The 17,167-nt window shown below is 43.3% G+C and overlaps 1 protein-coding gene across 2 annotated transcripts in view; it reads right to left on the bottom strand.

Annotated features, from left to right (window-relative positions):
* TENT4B (terminal nucleotidyltransferase 4B) overlaps positions 1–16,938 on the bottom strand; it is a 60,163-nt gene extending 43,225 nt beyond the window's left edge. Inside the window, exon 1 of one of the 2 annotated variants that reach the window (XM_030833031.3) lies at positions 16,118–16,938. In XM_030833031.3, the coding sequence (XP_030688891.1) occupies positions 16,118–16,746 (629 nt within the window). In that variant the 5' untranslated portion in view covers positions 16,747–16,938. The remainder of the gene's footprint in view (positions 1–16,117) is intronic. The other variant, XM_030833030.2, reaches the window with a different exon arrangement.
* Between the last annotated feature and the right edge of the window lie 229 nt (positions 16,939–17,167).

The raw sequence follows: 17,167 nt of genomic DNA, 5'->3' as shown, positions 1-17,167 counted from the left end.
GAACAAACTGTTAAAAAAAAAATTAAGGCACAATTGGGGAAATATAAACATTGGGTATTTGAGGTAACTAACGAATTATTGTTAACTTATTCAGGTGTAATAATAGTATCACGATTATGGTTTCTTTTTAAGTCCTTATCTAGAGACGCATGCATACAGAAAGGTTTATATAAAATGATGTGACATCTGGAATTTGCTTCAAAATAATGTGGGGTGGAAATGGACTGGCATGCAAGTGAAATGAGTTTGGCCATGGGTTGATGACTGTTGATGTTGTGTGATGAGTACATGGAAGTTCATTATCTATTCTGTGTACTTTCATACCGTTTGTGATTCTCCATAATAAAAATGTTTTAAAAAATGAAGTAGAGGGCTTCCCTGGTGGCGCAGTGGTTGAGAGTCCGCCTGCCGATGCAGGGGGCACGGGTTCGTGCCCCGGTCCGGGAAGATCCCACATGCCGCAGAGCAGCTGGGCCCATGAGCCATGGCCGCTGAGCCTGCGCGTCTGGAGCCTGTGGTCCCCAATGGGAGAGGCCACAGCAGTGAGAGGCCCGCATACCGCAAAAAAAAAAAAAAAATGAAGTAGAGTAATTTCAGATCTCAAATTTCTCTAAGAAAGATAAACCATTATAGCCCATCATAGTAGATGCTGCTCCCCATCTATCTCGATTATGCTAAATACTACACAGTCAGCCCTCCGTACCCGTGGGTTTCGCATCCAAACAACCAACCAACCACAGATCAAAATCTCAATCCGAGGTTGGTTGATTCCTCAGATGCAAACCCCACAGATACGGAGGGCCAACTGTATTCATTGCACTACACCATTTTATGTAAGGGATTTGAGCATCCCCGTGTTTTGGTATCCATCCTGGAACCAATCCCCTATGGATACCCAGGGACCACTGTATATCCAACCTATCCTTTTAGGGATTGTCATATGAAACCTGTATAACCAATTTTTCCTTTCCAACCCTCCACAACCTAACCAATCTTTCAAAACATTAGCAAAAAATCTCTACTCTTCTCAAAGTTTGCCCTTACCTCACTAGTCAAAAGCAACCTCTCCACCTTATCCAGTTTATCCAACCAGACCATAATTTCTTAGAAGGCAGAGAATGTTTTACTGTCTTTACTTCCCACAAAAAGCCTAGTGCAGTGGCTTGCATACAGCAGTAGATTATCCAACCAAAAATCCGTGTGGATCATCCTGGTCTGTTTGGAGATGAGTCGCAAAATCAACAAGTAATAAAGAACCAAAAGCAGAGGACATGTTTACAAAATCTATATGTCATAAAGAATGGATGAACATATTGTGATAGATCCATACAATAAACATGCTACTCGGCATTAAAAGGTAACAAAGAACTATATTACACACAACATGCATGAACCTCCAAAACATCACGCTAAGAGGAGTCAGGCACAAAAGACTACCCAGCATATGTAATTCCATTTAATCAAAATCCTAGAAAAGGCAAAAGTGGTTGCTCAGGGGAAGCGATGAGGTAAAGCAACTGACTGTAACGGGCATGAGGGTACTTTCTGAGTGATGGAAATGTTCTATATCTTCTTCCTACATTTTGATTGTTGTGGTCACACAACTGTATATATTTCCAAAAGTCACCTATCTGTACAATTTAAATGGGTGAATTTATTATATATAAATTATATCCTAATAAAAGCTATTTATAAATCATAAAATTAGAATTAAAAATTACATGTATTTGTAATAGGACAGAACAAGGGCTCTTATAAATAAGACCAACATCTCCAAGAAAAAGGAACGAAACTGGGTCATTTGTAGAGATGTGGATGGACCTAGAGTCTGTCATACAGAGTGAAGTAAGCCAGAAAGAGAAAAACAAATATCGTATATTAACGCATATATGTGGAATCTAGAAAAATGGTACAAACACCCTATTTGTAGGGCAGGAATAGAGACGTAGACATAGAGAACGGATATGTGGACAGAGGGGAAAAGGGGTGGATGGAATGAATTGGGAGATTAGGTTTGACATAAAAACACTACCACATGTAAAACAGATAGCTAGTGGGAACCTGCTGTATAGCACAAGGAGCTCAGCTTGGTGCTCCGTGACAGCCTAGATGGGTGGGGTGGAGCGAGGGGTGGGAGGGAGGTCCAAGAGGGAGAGGATATAGGTATACATATAGCTGATTCACTTCACTGTACAGCAGAAACTAACACAACATTGTAAAGCAATTATACTCCAATTAAAAAAAGATAGGCAAGGGAAATAAGAAATTGCAAAGAAAAATAGCCAATTAATGTGAAGGCATGTGCAAATGAAATCAGTAAAATACTATTTTTTACCTATAAAATTGGCAAAAAATGTTTCCTTTTGTATTGGTATTTGCTTTTATTTGTAACATGTAGCATTGGTGAAGGTTTAGGGACAATTCGGACTCTTGCACACTGCTAATGTAAGGGTAAACTGATCGAATCTTTCCACAGGAAAATTTGGCAAAAGCCTTAAAAGATATAAACATTCTCCAGTCTAAAACTTTATCCTCAAGAAATAACCATGTGGCAAGACAATTTATGGAGAAAGAATGGTCTTTAACCAATGGTGCTGGGACAACCTCATATCCACAGGCAAAAGAATGAACTTAGACCTCTACCTCACACCATATGCAAAAGTGAATTCAAAATGGATCAAAAACCTAAATTTAAGAGCTAAAACTGTAAGACTCTTAAAAGGCAAAATAGGGGTCAATTTTTGTGATCTTGGCAATGGTTTCTTAGATATGACACCTAAAGCACAAGAAACAGAAAAAAAATAGACAAATTGGAATTTATAAAATAGAACAAACAAATAAAACTTTGTGCCTCAAAGGACAATATCAAGATAATATAAAGACAATCCACAAAATGGGAGAAAATATCTGCAAATCATCTATCTGATAAGGGTCTACAATCCAGAATATATAAAGAACTCTTACCATAAACAATAAAAAGTCCACTAGAAAAAACTGGGCAAGCAACTTAAACAGACATTTCTCCAAAGAAGATATACACACAGCCTACAAGCACATGAAAAGATGCTCAACATCCTTAGTCGTTAGGGAAATGCAATCAAAACCACAATGAGGGCTTCTCTGGTGGTGCAATGGTTGGGAATACGCCTGCCAGTGCAAGGCACATGGGTTCGAGCCCTGGTCGGAGAGGATCCTACATGCTGTGGAGCAACTAAGCCTGTGCGCCACAACTACTGAGCCTGTGCTCTGGAGCCCACGAGCCACAAGTACTAAGCCCGCGCGCCTAGAGACTGTGCTCCGCAACGAGAGGGCACTGCGATGAGAAGCCCACACGCACCGCAACGAAGAGTAGCTAGCCCCCGCTTGCGCCAACTAGAGAAAGCTTGTGCGCAGCAACAAATACCCAAGGCAGCCAAAAATAAAATGAATTAAATAAATTTTCAAAAACAAAAAAGCACAATGAGATACTACTTCACACTCCCTAGGACGGCTATAATCAAAAAGACAGATAATGAAAAGTATTGACAAGAACATGGAGAAACTGGAAACCTCAGACATTGCTGGTGGGAATGAAAAATATTATAGCCACTTTATATGACCCAGCAATTCCACTCCAAGTTATTTACCCAAGAAAAATGAAAACACATGTCCACAAAAAAAATCTGTACATGAATGTTCATTATTTATAATAGCCAAAAAGTGGAAACAACCCAAATGTCCATCAACTAATAAATGGATAAACAAAATGTGGTATATTCATACACTGGAATATTTAGGCATAAAAAGGAATGAAGTACTGATACATGCTACAACACAAATGAACTCTGAAAACATGCTAAGTGAAAGAAGCCAGACACAAAAGGCCACATATTATATGATTCCATTCTTATGAAATTTCCAGAATCATAAATCCAGAGAGACAAAAAGTCTGTATGAGGCTTCCAGGATCTGAAGGGGAAGGGGATAGTGGAGTGATAATGGGTACAGGGTTTCTTTCTGTGGTGATGAAAACGTTCTGGAATTAGATAGCTGTGATGGTTGCACAATCTTGTAATGGTCTAAAACCACTGAATTGTACACTTTAAAGGGTGAATATGATAGCATATGAATTTTATCTCAGTAAAAATAAGTAGAAAAATAGAAGAAATAATCCTCACTGTGGCACAGGCTCAGCTAAAAACATGTCTTTTAAAAAACAAAAGACTGGGGCTTCCCTGGTGGCGCAGTGGTTGAAAGTCTGCCTGCCGATGCAGAAGACACGGGTTCGTGCCCCGGTCCGGGAAGATACCGGGAAGATCTCACATGCCACGGAGCAGCTGGGCCTGTGAGCCATGGCCGCTGAGCCTGCACTCTGTAACGGGAGAGGCCACAACAGTGAGAGGCCCGCGTAATGCAAAAAAAAAAAAAAGATTGGAAACAAACTAAATGTTCAACTGGGGATTGGTGAAATAAATTAAGGTGCATTCGATCACTGGAATACCATGTCCACACACAGTAGGTACACAGAGTCATACTAAAGGTAGTGGGGTATTTTTAAATGCTGTAGAAATGTATTTCATATGCAAGATATTTGTCACATTAATACATTTTTTTAAGTCAAAAAAGTATGCCCACAATAGTCTGATACCCTTCTCCCAAAGTAGAAAACAATCTTAAGATAAAAACCAGTTCTAAGTTCTGGCCTCCAGATTGTGAGAGAATAAATTTCTATTATTCAAAAAATTTTTTTCTAGGGGCTTCCATGGTGGCGCAGTGGTTGAGAGTCCGCCTGCCGATGCAGGGGACACGGGTTCGTGCACCAGTCCGGGAAGATCCCACATGCCGCGGAGCGGCTGGGCCCGTGAGCCATGGCTGCTGAGCCTGCGCGTCCGGAGCCTGTGCTCCGCAACGGAAGAGTCCACAACACTGAGAGGCCTGTGTACTGCAAAAACAAACAAACAAAAAAATTTTTCTTTAAATCGGGAAAAAAATTTAAGTATACCCATAGTGGAGTCCATATTGATAGACAGAAAAAATGAAATATAGTAAGTGTATTAAATATATTTAATATTATAAAATTATAAAAAATATCTACACCAAAATATGCTAACAATAGTTATGTCCTGGTACTAGTATTATAAGGGCTATTTTTTCTTCCTTTGGTTTAGCTGTATTTTCTAATTTTTTGACAATTAGCACTTATTAGTAGTATATAAAACATATGTTGATTTTAAAAACAAGTATTCTGGGACTTCCCTGGTGGCACAGTGGTTAAGAATCCGCCTGCCAATGCAGGGGACATGGGATCAATCCCTGGTTGGGGAAGATCCCACATGCCACACAGAGCAACTGAGCCCACATACCACAACTACTGAGCCTGTATGCTGCAACTACTGAAGCCCGCGCATCTAGAGCCCAAGCTCCACAACAAGAGAAGCCACTGCATTTCTCTAATGATTAATGATGTTGAGCATTCTTCATGTGTTTGTTGGCAATCTGTATATCTTCTTTGGAGAAATGTCTATTTAGGTCTTCTGCCCATTTTTGGATTGGGTTGTTTGTTTTTTTTGTTATTGAGCTCCATGAGCTGCTTGTAAATTTTGGAGATTAATCCTTTGTCAGTTGCTTCATTTGCAAATATTTTCTCCCATTCTGAGGGTTGTCGTTTGGTCTTGTTTATGGTTTCCTTTGCTGTGCAAAAGCTTTGAAGTTTCATTAGGTCCCATTTGTTTATTTTTGTTTTTATCTCCATTTCTCTAAGAGGTGGGTCAAAAAGGATCTTGCTGTGATTTATGTCATAGAGTATTCTGCCTATGTTTTCCTCAAAGAGTTTGATAGTGTCTGGCCTTACATTTAGGTCTTTAATCCATTATTTTTGTGTATGGTGTTAGGGAGTGTTCTAATTTCATACTTTTACATGTACCTGTCCAGTTTTCCCAGCACCACTTATTGAAGAGGCTGTCTTTTCTCCACTGTATATTCTTGCCTCCTTTATCAAAGATAAGGAGACCATACGTGTGTGGGTTTATCCCTGGGCTTTCTATCCTGTTCCATTGATGTATATTTCTGTTTTTGTGCCAGTACCATACTGTTGATTACTGTAGCTTTGTAGTATAGTCTGAAGTCAAGGAGCCTGATTCCTCCAGCTCCATTTTTCATTCTCAAGATTGCTTTGGCTATTCGGGGTCTTCTGTGTTTCCATACAAATTGTGAAATTTTTTGTACTAGTTCTGTGAAAAATGCCAGTGGTAGCTTGATAGGGATTGCATTGAATCTGTAGATTGCTTTAGGAAGTAGAGTCATTTTCACAATGTTGATTCTTCCAATCCAAGAACATGGTATATCTCTCCATCTACCTGTATCATCTTTAATTTCTTTCATCAGTGTCTTATAATTTTCTGCATACAGGTCTTTTGTCTTCTTAGGTAGGTTTATTCCTAGATATTTTATTCTTTTTGTTGCAATGGTAAATGGGAACACTCTTGCACTGTTGGTGGGAATGTAAATTGATACAGCCACTATGGAGAACAGTATGGAGATTCCTTAAAATACTAAAAATAGAACAACCATACGACCCAGCAATCCCACTACTGGGCATATACCCTGAGAAAACCATAATTCAAAAAGAGTCATGTACCAAAATGTTCATTGCAGCTCTATTTACAATAGCCAGGACATGGAAGCAACCTAAGTGTCCATCAACAGATAAATGGATAAAGAAGATGTGGCACGTATATACAATGGAATATTACTCAGCCATAGAAAGAAACGAAATTGAGTTATCTGTAGTGAGGTGGATGGACCTAGAGTCTGTCATACAGAGTGAAATAAGTCAGAAAGAGAAAAACAAATACCGTATGCTAACAAATATATATGGAATCTAAGAAAGAAAAAAAAAAGGTCATGAAGAACCTAGCGGTAAGATGGGAATAAAGACACAGACCTACTAGAGCATGGACTTGAGAATATGGGGAGGGGGAAGGGTAAGCTGTGACAAAGTGAGAGAGTGGCATGGACATATATACACTACCAAAGGTAAAATAGATAGCTAGTGGGAAGCAGCGCATAGCACAGGGAGATCAGCTAGGTGGTTTGTGACCACCTAGAGGGGTGGGATAGGGAGGGTGGGAGGGAGGGAGATGCAAGAGAGAAGAGATATGGGAACATATGTATATGTATAACTGATTCACTTCGTTATAAATCAGAAACTAACACACCATTGTCATGCAATTATACTCCAATAAAGATGTTTAAAAAAAAAAAAAAAGAGAAGCCACCGTAATGAGAAGCCCTCGCACCGCAACGAAGAGTAGCCCCCGCTCCCTGCAACTAGAGAAAGCCCGCGCACAGCAACGAAGACCCAACACGGCCAAAAAAAAAAAAACACCAGAAAACAAGTATTCTAAGGAAAAGTGGTATTAACACCTCAAACAAAGAAGAAAACCAAGGGTGAATAACTAAATTTAATAAAGACATCAAATTTAAAACCTCATCACAGACCTAACACTTTATTAAATCCAAATTACTAGAAGATAACTTTTAAAACTCCACAACCGGGCTTCCCGGGTGGCGCAGTGGCTGAGAGTCCGTCTGCCGATGCAGGGGACACGGGTTCGTGCCCCGGTCCGGGAAGATCCCACATGCCGCGGAGTGGCTGGGCCCGTGAGCCATGGCTGCTGAGCCTGCGCGTCCGGAGCCTGTGCTCCGCAGCGGGAGAGGCCACAACAGTGAGAGACCCGCATACCGCAAAAAAATAAATAAATAATAACGGAAGAATCCGCCTGCCAATGCAGGGGACATGGGTTCGAGCCCTGGTCCGGGAAGAGCCCACATGCCGCGGCTCAACTGAGCCCGTGTGCCACAACTACTGAGCCTGCGTACTAGAGCCCACAAGCCACAACTACTGAGCCCACGTGCCACAACTACTGGAGCCCGCGCCTAGATCCCATGCTCCGCAACAAGAGAAGCCACCGCAGTGAGAAGCCTGTGCACTGCAACGAAGAGTAGCCCCCGCTCGCCACAACTAGAGAAAGCCCGCACACAACAACAAAGACCCAACGCAGCCAAAAATAAATAAAAAAAACAAAAACAAAAACAAAAACTCCACAACCACAATCCTAATGCATCCTTACTCTTGCTTTGGCAGAAATTTACAATACAATAAATTTACAATTTATAGGGCTTCCCTGGTGGCGCAGTGGTTGAGAGTCCGCCTGCCGATGCAGGGGACATGGGTTCGTGCCCCGGTCCGGGAAGATCCCACATGCCGCGGAGCGGCTGGGCCCGTTAGCCATGGCCGCTGAGCCTGCGCGTCCGGAGCCTGTGCTCCGCAGCGGGAGAGGCCACAACAGTGAGAGACCCGCATACCGCAAAAAAAAAAAAAAAAAAAAAAAGTACAATTTATAATACAAACTTGACAGTGCTAAAAGTTACGTTATTTTGACAAAATCAAAACAGTGACTAAAGGGGCTGGTAAGGGAAAGATAAGAGACCAGGTCCTAATTCTCAGTCAAGAAAATGGTTCCAATGAAACATGGTTTATTCTAGCATAGATATGAAGAAAATATATTTATTCTACACAGTCTGAAGGCACTGTTCAGATGTAAAAATACTGTAAAAAAACCAAAAAAAACCTTACTACCACCACCAACAAAAAAAGTCACCACTAGGGACTTCCCTGGTGGCGCAGTAGTTAAGAATCCACCTGCCAATGCAGGGGACATGGGTTCGAGCCCTGGTCCAGGAAGATCCCACATGCCGCAGAGCAACTAACCCCGTGCACCACAACTACTGAGCTCGCGCGCCACAACTACCGAAGCCCTCGCGCCTAGAGCCCATGTCCTGCAACAAAGAGAAGCTACTGCAGTGAGGAGCCCGCACACTGCAACAGAGTAGCCCCTCTCGCTGCTAGAGAAAGCTTGAGTGCAGCAACAAACACCCAAAACAGCCAAAAAATAAATTAATTAAAAAAAAATCACCACTAACCACGGGGTTTACTCCCCAAAATATAACCAAGCCAACAGAAAATAAAGTTTATTCATAGCATATGAAAGGAAGGACTCTAAATTTTGAAATCAACTCTGAAGTTATCCTTTTATATGTTTTTAGAAAATGAAAATAAAGCTCTACTTCATACTAGTTTCTAAGAAAAAGCAACACGTAAAGGAAACACTGTAAAGTAATTCAATGATAAAAGAGTTAAAGTGATATTGCTAAGCATAAAATCAAAGCAAATCGAAAAGTAAGGCCCTTTTCAGTCAATTTTACTTACAGATTTTTAATTGCAGACATTCTCAATACTGCCAAGAAGTTTTTAAAATAAAACTTAAAATTAGGTGGAGTTATTTATGAGGTGGTTAATATGATAAAAGCATAATAAACTATTGCTATTCATATGAGAACAGCTAAAATAAAAAACAGTAATAATACCAAATGCTGGTGAGGATGCAGAGAAACCAGATCTCACATACATTGCTGGTAGGAATGTAATGTGATACAGCGACTCTAGAAGAGAGTTTAGCAGTTTCATGTGCTTACCAAATGACTCAGCACCTTTGGGCATTTATTCCCCCCAAAGTGAAACCTTACATTCACATAAAAATGTGTACTACATGAATGTTTATAGCAGCTTTATTTGCAATAGCCAAAAACCATATAAACTCTTCCGGAATGTCCTTTGCCAGGTAAACTGTTAAACAAACTGTGGTACATCCAAATTTTGGAACACTACTCAGCATTAAAAAGGAAGGAACTATTAAACATGCAACAATTTGGAAAGAACTCAAAGGAGTTATGGTAAATGGAAAAAAGTCAAAGTAAAGTACTATATGATTCCATTTATATAACATTTTCGAAATGAAAAAATTATAAACATGGAGAGCAGATCAGTGGTTGTTCGAGGTTAGAGATGAGGATGCGTGTGCGTGAAAATAAAGGGACGGCATGAGGGATCTTTGAGGTGATGGTATAGTTCTGCATCTTAAAGACGGCGGTGGTGGTTACACAAATCTACACATGTAAAATTGCACAGAACTAAACACACACACACTACACAAATGAGTGCATGTAAGACTGGTGAAATCTGAATAAGGCTATGGATTATAACAATGTTGATTGCCTGGTTTTGATATTAAACTATAGTTATGTAAGATGTTACCACTGCACGAAACTAGGTGAAGGGAACATGGGATCTTTCTGTACTATTTTTTGCAACTTTCTGTGAATCTATATTTCAAAATAAAAAGTTTTAAAAAATTATATGGGGCTATGCATGAGAAGGTTAATATAAGAAATACAAAAGGTTTAACACAGCATATGGAACATGGTAAAAAGGCTCCATGAGCACTTTTATTTTATAGAGCACTTTTAATAAAGCAACTAATTTGAAAACACAGGTTTCTGTATACTATTCAAACTATTTCAACAGAAAGCATGACTTGAGCTAGAATTCCAGAGTTCAGTTACCAGATACTACATGAAATCTCTTATGCACATGGCAAGATTTTTTTCCACACTCTGAAACCCTTCAAGTGATTAAGGAGCCAGTACACAACAAAAACAGCTCCACATTCAGCTTTTTCCCAAAATCTTTAACTCAAATTTCCGCATAACCCAAAGCCCTTAGTATTAAAAAAAAGTCTCTAATATCATTAAGTAACTTATAGGATGGAAATAAATTAACACCTGCTGTTTGGGTTCAAATTAATGAAAAGCCTAGTTCAAGGGCATCCTCAACTTCGATAAATATTCTCTTAGAAAAAAATAATTTCCTGTCATGGTAAAAATGGTAAAAATGAATTTAAAGTCTTTTTGGTGTTCTGTAGCAGCTGAGTCCCTAACAAATATTCAGAGGGTTAGGCCATCCTCTGAATCCCTGAAGTAGGCTGAGCTGTCCAGCCAGTTCCGTAGGAAAGAGTCAAAATAGCAGTCTCAGACCAGCTGCTGGGAACTGGACCCTAATTCTTCAAATGAGCATCCTCTTAGGCCTACGGCCCCTTCAAGACTACTCCATACCTATGTGTGTATAAATGATTAATATATACAGTCTCCAGTGCAGTGGGTGTGATCCTGAAATAGTTTCCTCCACTAAATTTTACTCTAAAGGACAAAAAGAAAGCTGAGTAAAATCATACAACACCTTGCTTTTCTACTTTCCATAGAAAAGTGGCTTAAATTTTTCTCAGGTATAAGAATACCTAACCACAACTGTCTGACTAGTCCAATACCAGCAAGGGAGCCCTTGAAATTTTCTCCCCATGGACCCTTCTGGACTCCTAACACTAGGATTTACTGGTAGCGGTTTCACGGAAGAAGTTGTGATGTAAGGCCATCTACCACCCCAGGACCAGAACTGCTGTAACACACACTCCCTCCTCCTCCCTACCTTAGACTTTCCTAGTATCCCTTTCCCATGCTTCCTTTCCAGAAAAAAACTAAACCTTCTGTGTGACCTCACGGTAGATTCCTAAAAGCTCTAGTAATGGTTTCTTTCTGCCTTTCGGCACCTAAAAACTTTATGGGTGTTGAAGAAAATTCCACACGCTAAAATGCCAATGATTCTGACGGTGTGACAGTGTTCACTGTCACAGATTTTAGACAGAAGATGAGTTGTGGCATGGAAGCAGCTTAGTTGAACACAGTATACTAGATTTGAAATTCTCAAATATGAATTACGTTGTTAGTGTAGAATCTACACTGCAGAAAACCTAATGTCTTCTTGAAAGCACATTTAAGCACCCAAATGCAGTAAAATTCAATAGCCTGAAGGTCCTAGTTCAGTGAAGAATTACTGTGGGCTACATTTGCAAATGCACAGAAATTATACTTAGAGCAAACCCTTGGAATAAGGCCTCTAAATTCTTTCATGTTAATCTGCCTGATCGCTTTGGAGCCCAGCACTAACACCAATCCCACTGATCATATTGTGTAGAAACAGTCAGAAAGAGGCCATAAGGCCAGGGCCAAAGAATAGCGTTAACATCTCGGACTTACTACGATACAGCGTACAACACACATAAGAAAGGACACTGCCCCACTGCAGTAAAGATGACTGTATCTCAGCCCCAAAATTTCATCTCCCTGCTAGACAGTTCTATCTAAACAGCACCATACCTTTTGCTCCAAACCAACAGTCATAACCCTTATTTTCAACAATAACACGAACATTACCCTAGTCACTCAAATTCAAAGCTGTTATTAAATCCATGAAGGGAGTCAGAATCTTTTCCATTCTTACCTTGTGGTACCTTTCACATTCACTCCTTCCCATTCCCATACGCATCATCCCAGTTCAAGAAATTATTCCTTCAACCCAAGTTTCCCACCAGGGACTTCTTGATGTCCCACAGTCAAATTCATACTCTAAAACGTTGTTTTGAACAAGTCATCCAAGCCTTGAAAAAATATCTACAGAGTTGGCAGTGCAGCCAACACAAGCCTATCCTCATGAGCTTGGACAAGCGCCAAGCACCTTCCACAAGAAGTTTCTGGACACCTGGACGCAGGACCAAGGACTCTGAATCTGCCAAAGTTTCCCATGTTTGGTACCTTTTGGCATCTCCTCTTTCTCCATTATGATCAACAATTAAATCTCTGAAAAGCAAAGGGCTTAAAGTTCATTTTCACGGACAACCAGAAGCGGCAGGCGGACTCGTCCTACATCATAGCCAGCGCTGAAAGGGGATGAATTCCAAGAAACAGAATAAGTGAAAGCAACTTTATAAAGAAAAAAAGAAGGCTTCCCTGGTGGCGCAGTGGTTGAGAGTCCGCCTGCCGATGCAGGGGACACGGGTTCGTGCCCCGGTTCGGGAAGATCCCACATGCCGCGAAGCGGCTGGGCCCGTGAGCCATCACCGCTGAGCCTGCGCGTCCGGAGCCTGTGCTCCGCAACGGGAGAGGCCACAACAATGAGAGGCCTGCGTACCGCAAAAAAAAAAAAAAAAAGATTCTAACCTAAATAATCCAAACTATAGAGAAACTCATAGTCACAAAGAATATTGAACAATGTATTGAAATATAAAATGCTTAAAATAGGGATGAGTTTAAGTAAAATATGATGTAACCACTAGACAGAATAATACACAGCTATTAAAATCATTAAGTAAAAAAGAATAAGTCTATGGACTTCCCTGGTGGCGCAGTGGTCGAGAGTCCACCTGCCGATGCAGGGACATGGGTTCGTGCCCCGGTCCGGGAAGATCCCACGTGCCGCGGAGCAGCTGGGCCCGTGAGCCATGGCCGCTGAGCCTGCGCGTCCGGAGCCTGTGCTCCACAAGGGGAGAGGCCACAACAGTGAGAGGCCCGCGTACCGCAAAAAAAAAAAAAAGAAAATAAAAGCAAACAAACTCTTCCCTGGATCTGGGGTACACAGAGAAGGCTGAGATGGTAAGCCCAGGTGAGTTTTAATTTTGAAAGAGAACCATGAAAACTTCGGGATGAAATCCAAACATCTTATTCTACATTTAAGAAATTTCCATCTTACCTCAATTTAAAAAAAAGAAATTTCATCTTAACTAGTGACCTAGTGGGTAAGAGAAAACATATACATAAAAGGAAAATCAAACATAAGCAAGCTATACCAAGAGCATGAAACAAGTACTACAAGATTTCAGAGGAAGAACCAAAAAAATCATGAACCTGGGCAACAAAGTCAGGATTTTGAACTGGATCTTGGAGTGTTCAGGGAGTAAGTCAACCAGTCTGGCCAAAACAAAGAACACAGAGAGATCAAACATGTGAGACAGAGTGTGTATACAGCTGTCCCACAGTTCCAGTCCACTGTTCATGTGCTTTTTCTTCCTCTCCCTATCTGGACAGTCATGTCAGTTCAGAGGCCAGGGACCACCACGATTTGTTAATCTGTTAGCTAAATGTCAGTCATCCCAAGAACTCAGAATAGTTTTACTGTATTTAATCTCAGAATAGCGTAACATTGAGGTGCACTCTGAAATCAGATTTTTTAAAATACCTGTATTAAAAAAAGCAAAACTTTTGTAAAAGTCAAGAAATAAAGATCCGTAAATCACAACAAGAATTTTTAAGCACCCAGACACTTTTACAAAAACACTCTTAGGAACCGCTTAATAAAATTTAAAAAATTTAACTGCTGACATCCTCTAAAGAAGGAGGCGAAAGAATGGAAAGTCTGATGAAGCGATAAGCAGTTTTAAGACAGGTTTACAATCAGTTTTTAAACAGTAATCCCTCTGGGAAATGGAAATTCCTCTCCTTAATCCCTTTGAGGACAATATAATATTTGAATCAGGACCAAGAACATCTTGCTTCTACCTAAGTTCAAATGTGAGCCTTTTACAGTATCCTCAACATTAAATAGCAAGTGAAAGAGAGGAGAATTTCTAATCTATCAAAAAGAGAGGCAAGCCAGCATTTTGGATTTATAATGTTATCATTGCTACATACATATGCAGAAGCTTCAGTAAAATGAAACTAGGGAACTTCAAGATTTTAGTTTACAGTGATTACTTAACTGGAGCTTATTCCTGTGAAATGAAACTACCAGAATCCCTCAATATCAATTTGCTTGTCACTAAACCACAGGTTTATGCTTCATCTTGGAAATGCTAACAGGATGGAACCATGAGCCTTTTATTAAAACGAGATGACCATGGAGAGCGCCCTTGAAGCTTAGCAACAGAGGACTAAACCCAAAAAGGTTCCCCTCTGGAAAGTGAGGACAGGTTTGATATGTACCCCAATGCCAGTCCTAAAATGCTTGACTATATCTTCCATAAAAGGTGGGAGTTGTAATAGTAGCATACAGCAGACACCAGCCCACTAGAAGCAGATGGAACCCACCAACTCATTTTACCCAGACCTTCAAAAAGGTACACAGAACTCTCTCTGCTTGCCAAAGCAGGGCAGATCTGAATGGATGAATCTAAGAAAAGGTTTCACAAAGGACTACTAATGGTGATTTCATTTGCCTACTGTAGCCCACAATGTAAAACAGGATCTGAAAAATGAAAAGCAATTTTAAAGCTCATTCTCCATACTCAAGCTAAACACACACACACACACACACACACACACACACACACACACACACACACGGCCCAAAAGCTTTATTTTACAAAAATTTTTAAAAAGGACTCTATAATCTATTCCAGCACAGGGGCTCTTCCAGAAGGGAAATCTAGCTGGAAACAGTCCCTGTTTATGTACATAATTCACTAGGGGTCAGGTAAGATTCCATTTTGTAACAGCTGAACTTTAAACAGAAAGTCATTAGTGGTGCAACATTCATTCATTAGCATAAAGTTACCCCCTAGAATGAAAAGCACTGGCTGTCTCTGCCAGGATGACAACTTTACAGGGAGAAACTGGGGCCAAGGACCATGAACTCCTAGAAAGTTCTATCCGCCTGAGAAGAAGAGCTCACCATCTCCATCAGCCTAAACTTAACTGTCACCCCATTCCTCACTCCCCACAAAGCAAGGCATCGCTAATATAAGAAAGTTTTAAAAATAAAAAATAAAGAAATGGGCCAAGGGTCAATAGCAGGCAAAGCCTTTCAGGGCTGACACGGATTCCTGTTTGGGATTGGGGGAGGGGGAGGAGCTTTCTGGATGTTTCTATTCTTGGCAAGAAAAGCACCTCCAAGTCCTGTACCGTCAAAAGGCACTAACACAGGAACGTTCTCAGGGAATGAATGATTTGCCTGTGCTAAGCGACTTCATTTTGGGGTGTGATGATGGCGAGCAGGGTGGGGAGGGCTAGAGGGCTGGAGAGGGAATAGAGGGAAGGTGTCTTTGACTAGGGGGGATGGGAGGAAAGACTGGATGGATAACGGGGGGGTCCAGGGAAGGTGTGGAGGGTTAAAAAGGAGGATGTGGATGACTAAGGGAGGTGAGGGGAGGGTGTGGATGGCTGAGGGGATGTCCAGAAAAGGCGTGGAGCTGAGGGGGAGGGGGGAAAGCTGTGGACCGCTAACCAAGGTTGGGAGAAGGTATGGATGGCGGAGGGATGGAGCGATGGCCATCAGCCCCCTGAGGACCAGTAACGAAGGTAGGCAGAGGGGGGTGGCCTCACCCAGGCTCCCCCCCAATCCCCCTTCTGTGGGCGTGTGCCCGGCTGCGCGTGTGCAAGGGCCAGGCCGCCAGGCCGCAGGGCCACCACTCACCCCACGACTCCCTGGTTGTAGTTCCTCCGCTTCCACGGGGTCCCGCTGTACAAGCCCCCGCTGCCGTCGGCCCGGCCGCCCCCCGCGGCCCGCCCTCCGCTGGGCTGCAGCAGGCTGTAGTTGAGTCCGTAGGTGCTGGCCTTATTGTCGCGCTTCCTCTTGTTGCTGCTGCCCGAAGCTGGGTCGGCGGGTTCCGCGGCGGGGATGGCGGCCGAGGAGTGCGGGGACGAGGACGCCAAGGGGGACGGGGACGCCGAGGGGCCCGCGGCAGCCCGGCGGGCCCAGGCCGCGGGCTGGTGGTGGTGGTTGTTGTTGTTGGTCGTCTCCAGGGGCAGGAAGTCCCGCTGCTCTACCGGCAGCGCGTGGCCGCCCAGCAGGCGCTCCCCAGAACGGTACATGCCGGCCGGGGCCGGGGCCGGGGCCGCGCCGCCCGGGCTGCCGGTGCTGCTGCCGCTCCCGCCGGTGGCCGTGCTGCTGCCGCCGCCGCCGCCGCTCGCGCCGCCGCTGCTGTGACAGTGGTGGTTGAAGTAGAGGTTCCTCAGTCCCTGGGTCGTCTCCCAGATCTGCATCCACAGACTGTTGGACGGTCCGAGCTGCTCTGGCTGGAACCAGGCGATCCTCGGATCCATCAAACGGCGGCGGCCGCTGCCCCCGCCCCTCCTGGCTGCCCGCAGGGCCGCCGCCGCCGCCGCCGCGCCTCAGGCGCACGCCCGGCCTCGGCGGCTGCTGCTGCTGTTGCTGTTGCTGCTGCTGCTGCTGCTGCTGTTGCTGCTGCTGCTGCTGCTCCCGGCCCGCCGCGGGCGGCGCGGTCGCGCTGTGAGCCCGGCCGGCGCCGGCGGCGTCGCTCCCGCCCTCGGGGGCTCCGCGGGCCCTCCCCCCCTCCCTCCGCCCCTCTGCCGAGCCCCTGTCACCGGGGTCCCCGTGCAAATGGCGGCTGCAGCGGCGGCTCTGGAGAAGGGTGATCGTCGGCGGCGGCAGCGGCAGCGACGGCGGCGGGACGCGCCTGCTCCGTAGCGTCCTTGCTCCTCCGGCCCCGGGGCGGGGCCGCTG

The sequence above is a fragment of the Globicephala melas genome, chromosome 19 (assembly GCF_963455315.2).
Source record: "Globicephala melas chromosome 19, mGloMel1.2, whole genome shotgun sequence".
Classification (NCBI taxonomy): Eukaryota; Metazoa; Chordata; class Mammalia; order Artiodactyla; family Delphinidae; genus Globicephala; species Globicephala melas.
The sequence above is the reverse complement of the archived record's forward strand: the minus strand, read 5'-3'. Positions and strand labels throughout refer to the sequence as shown.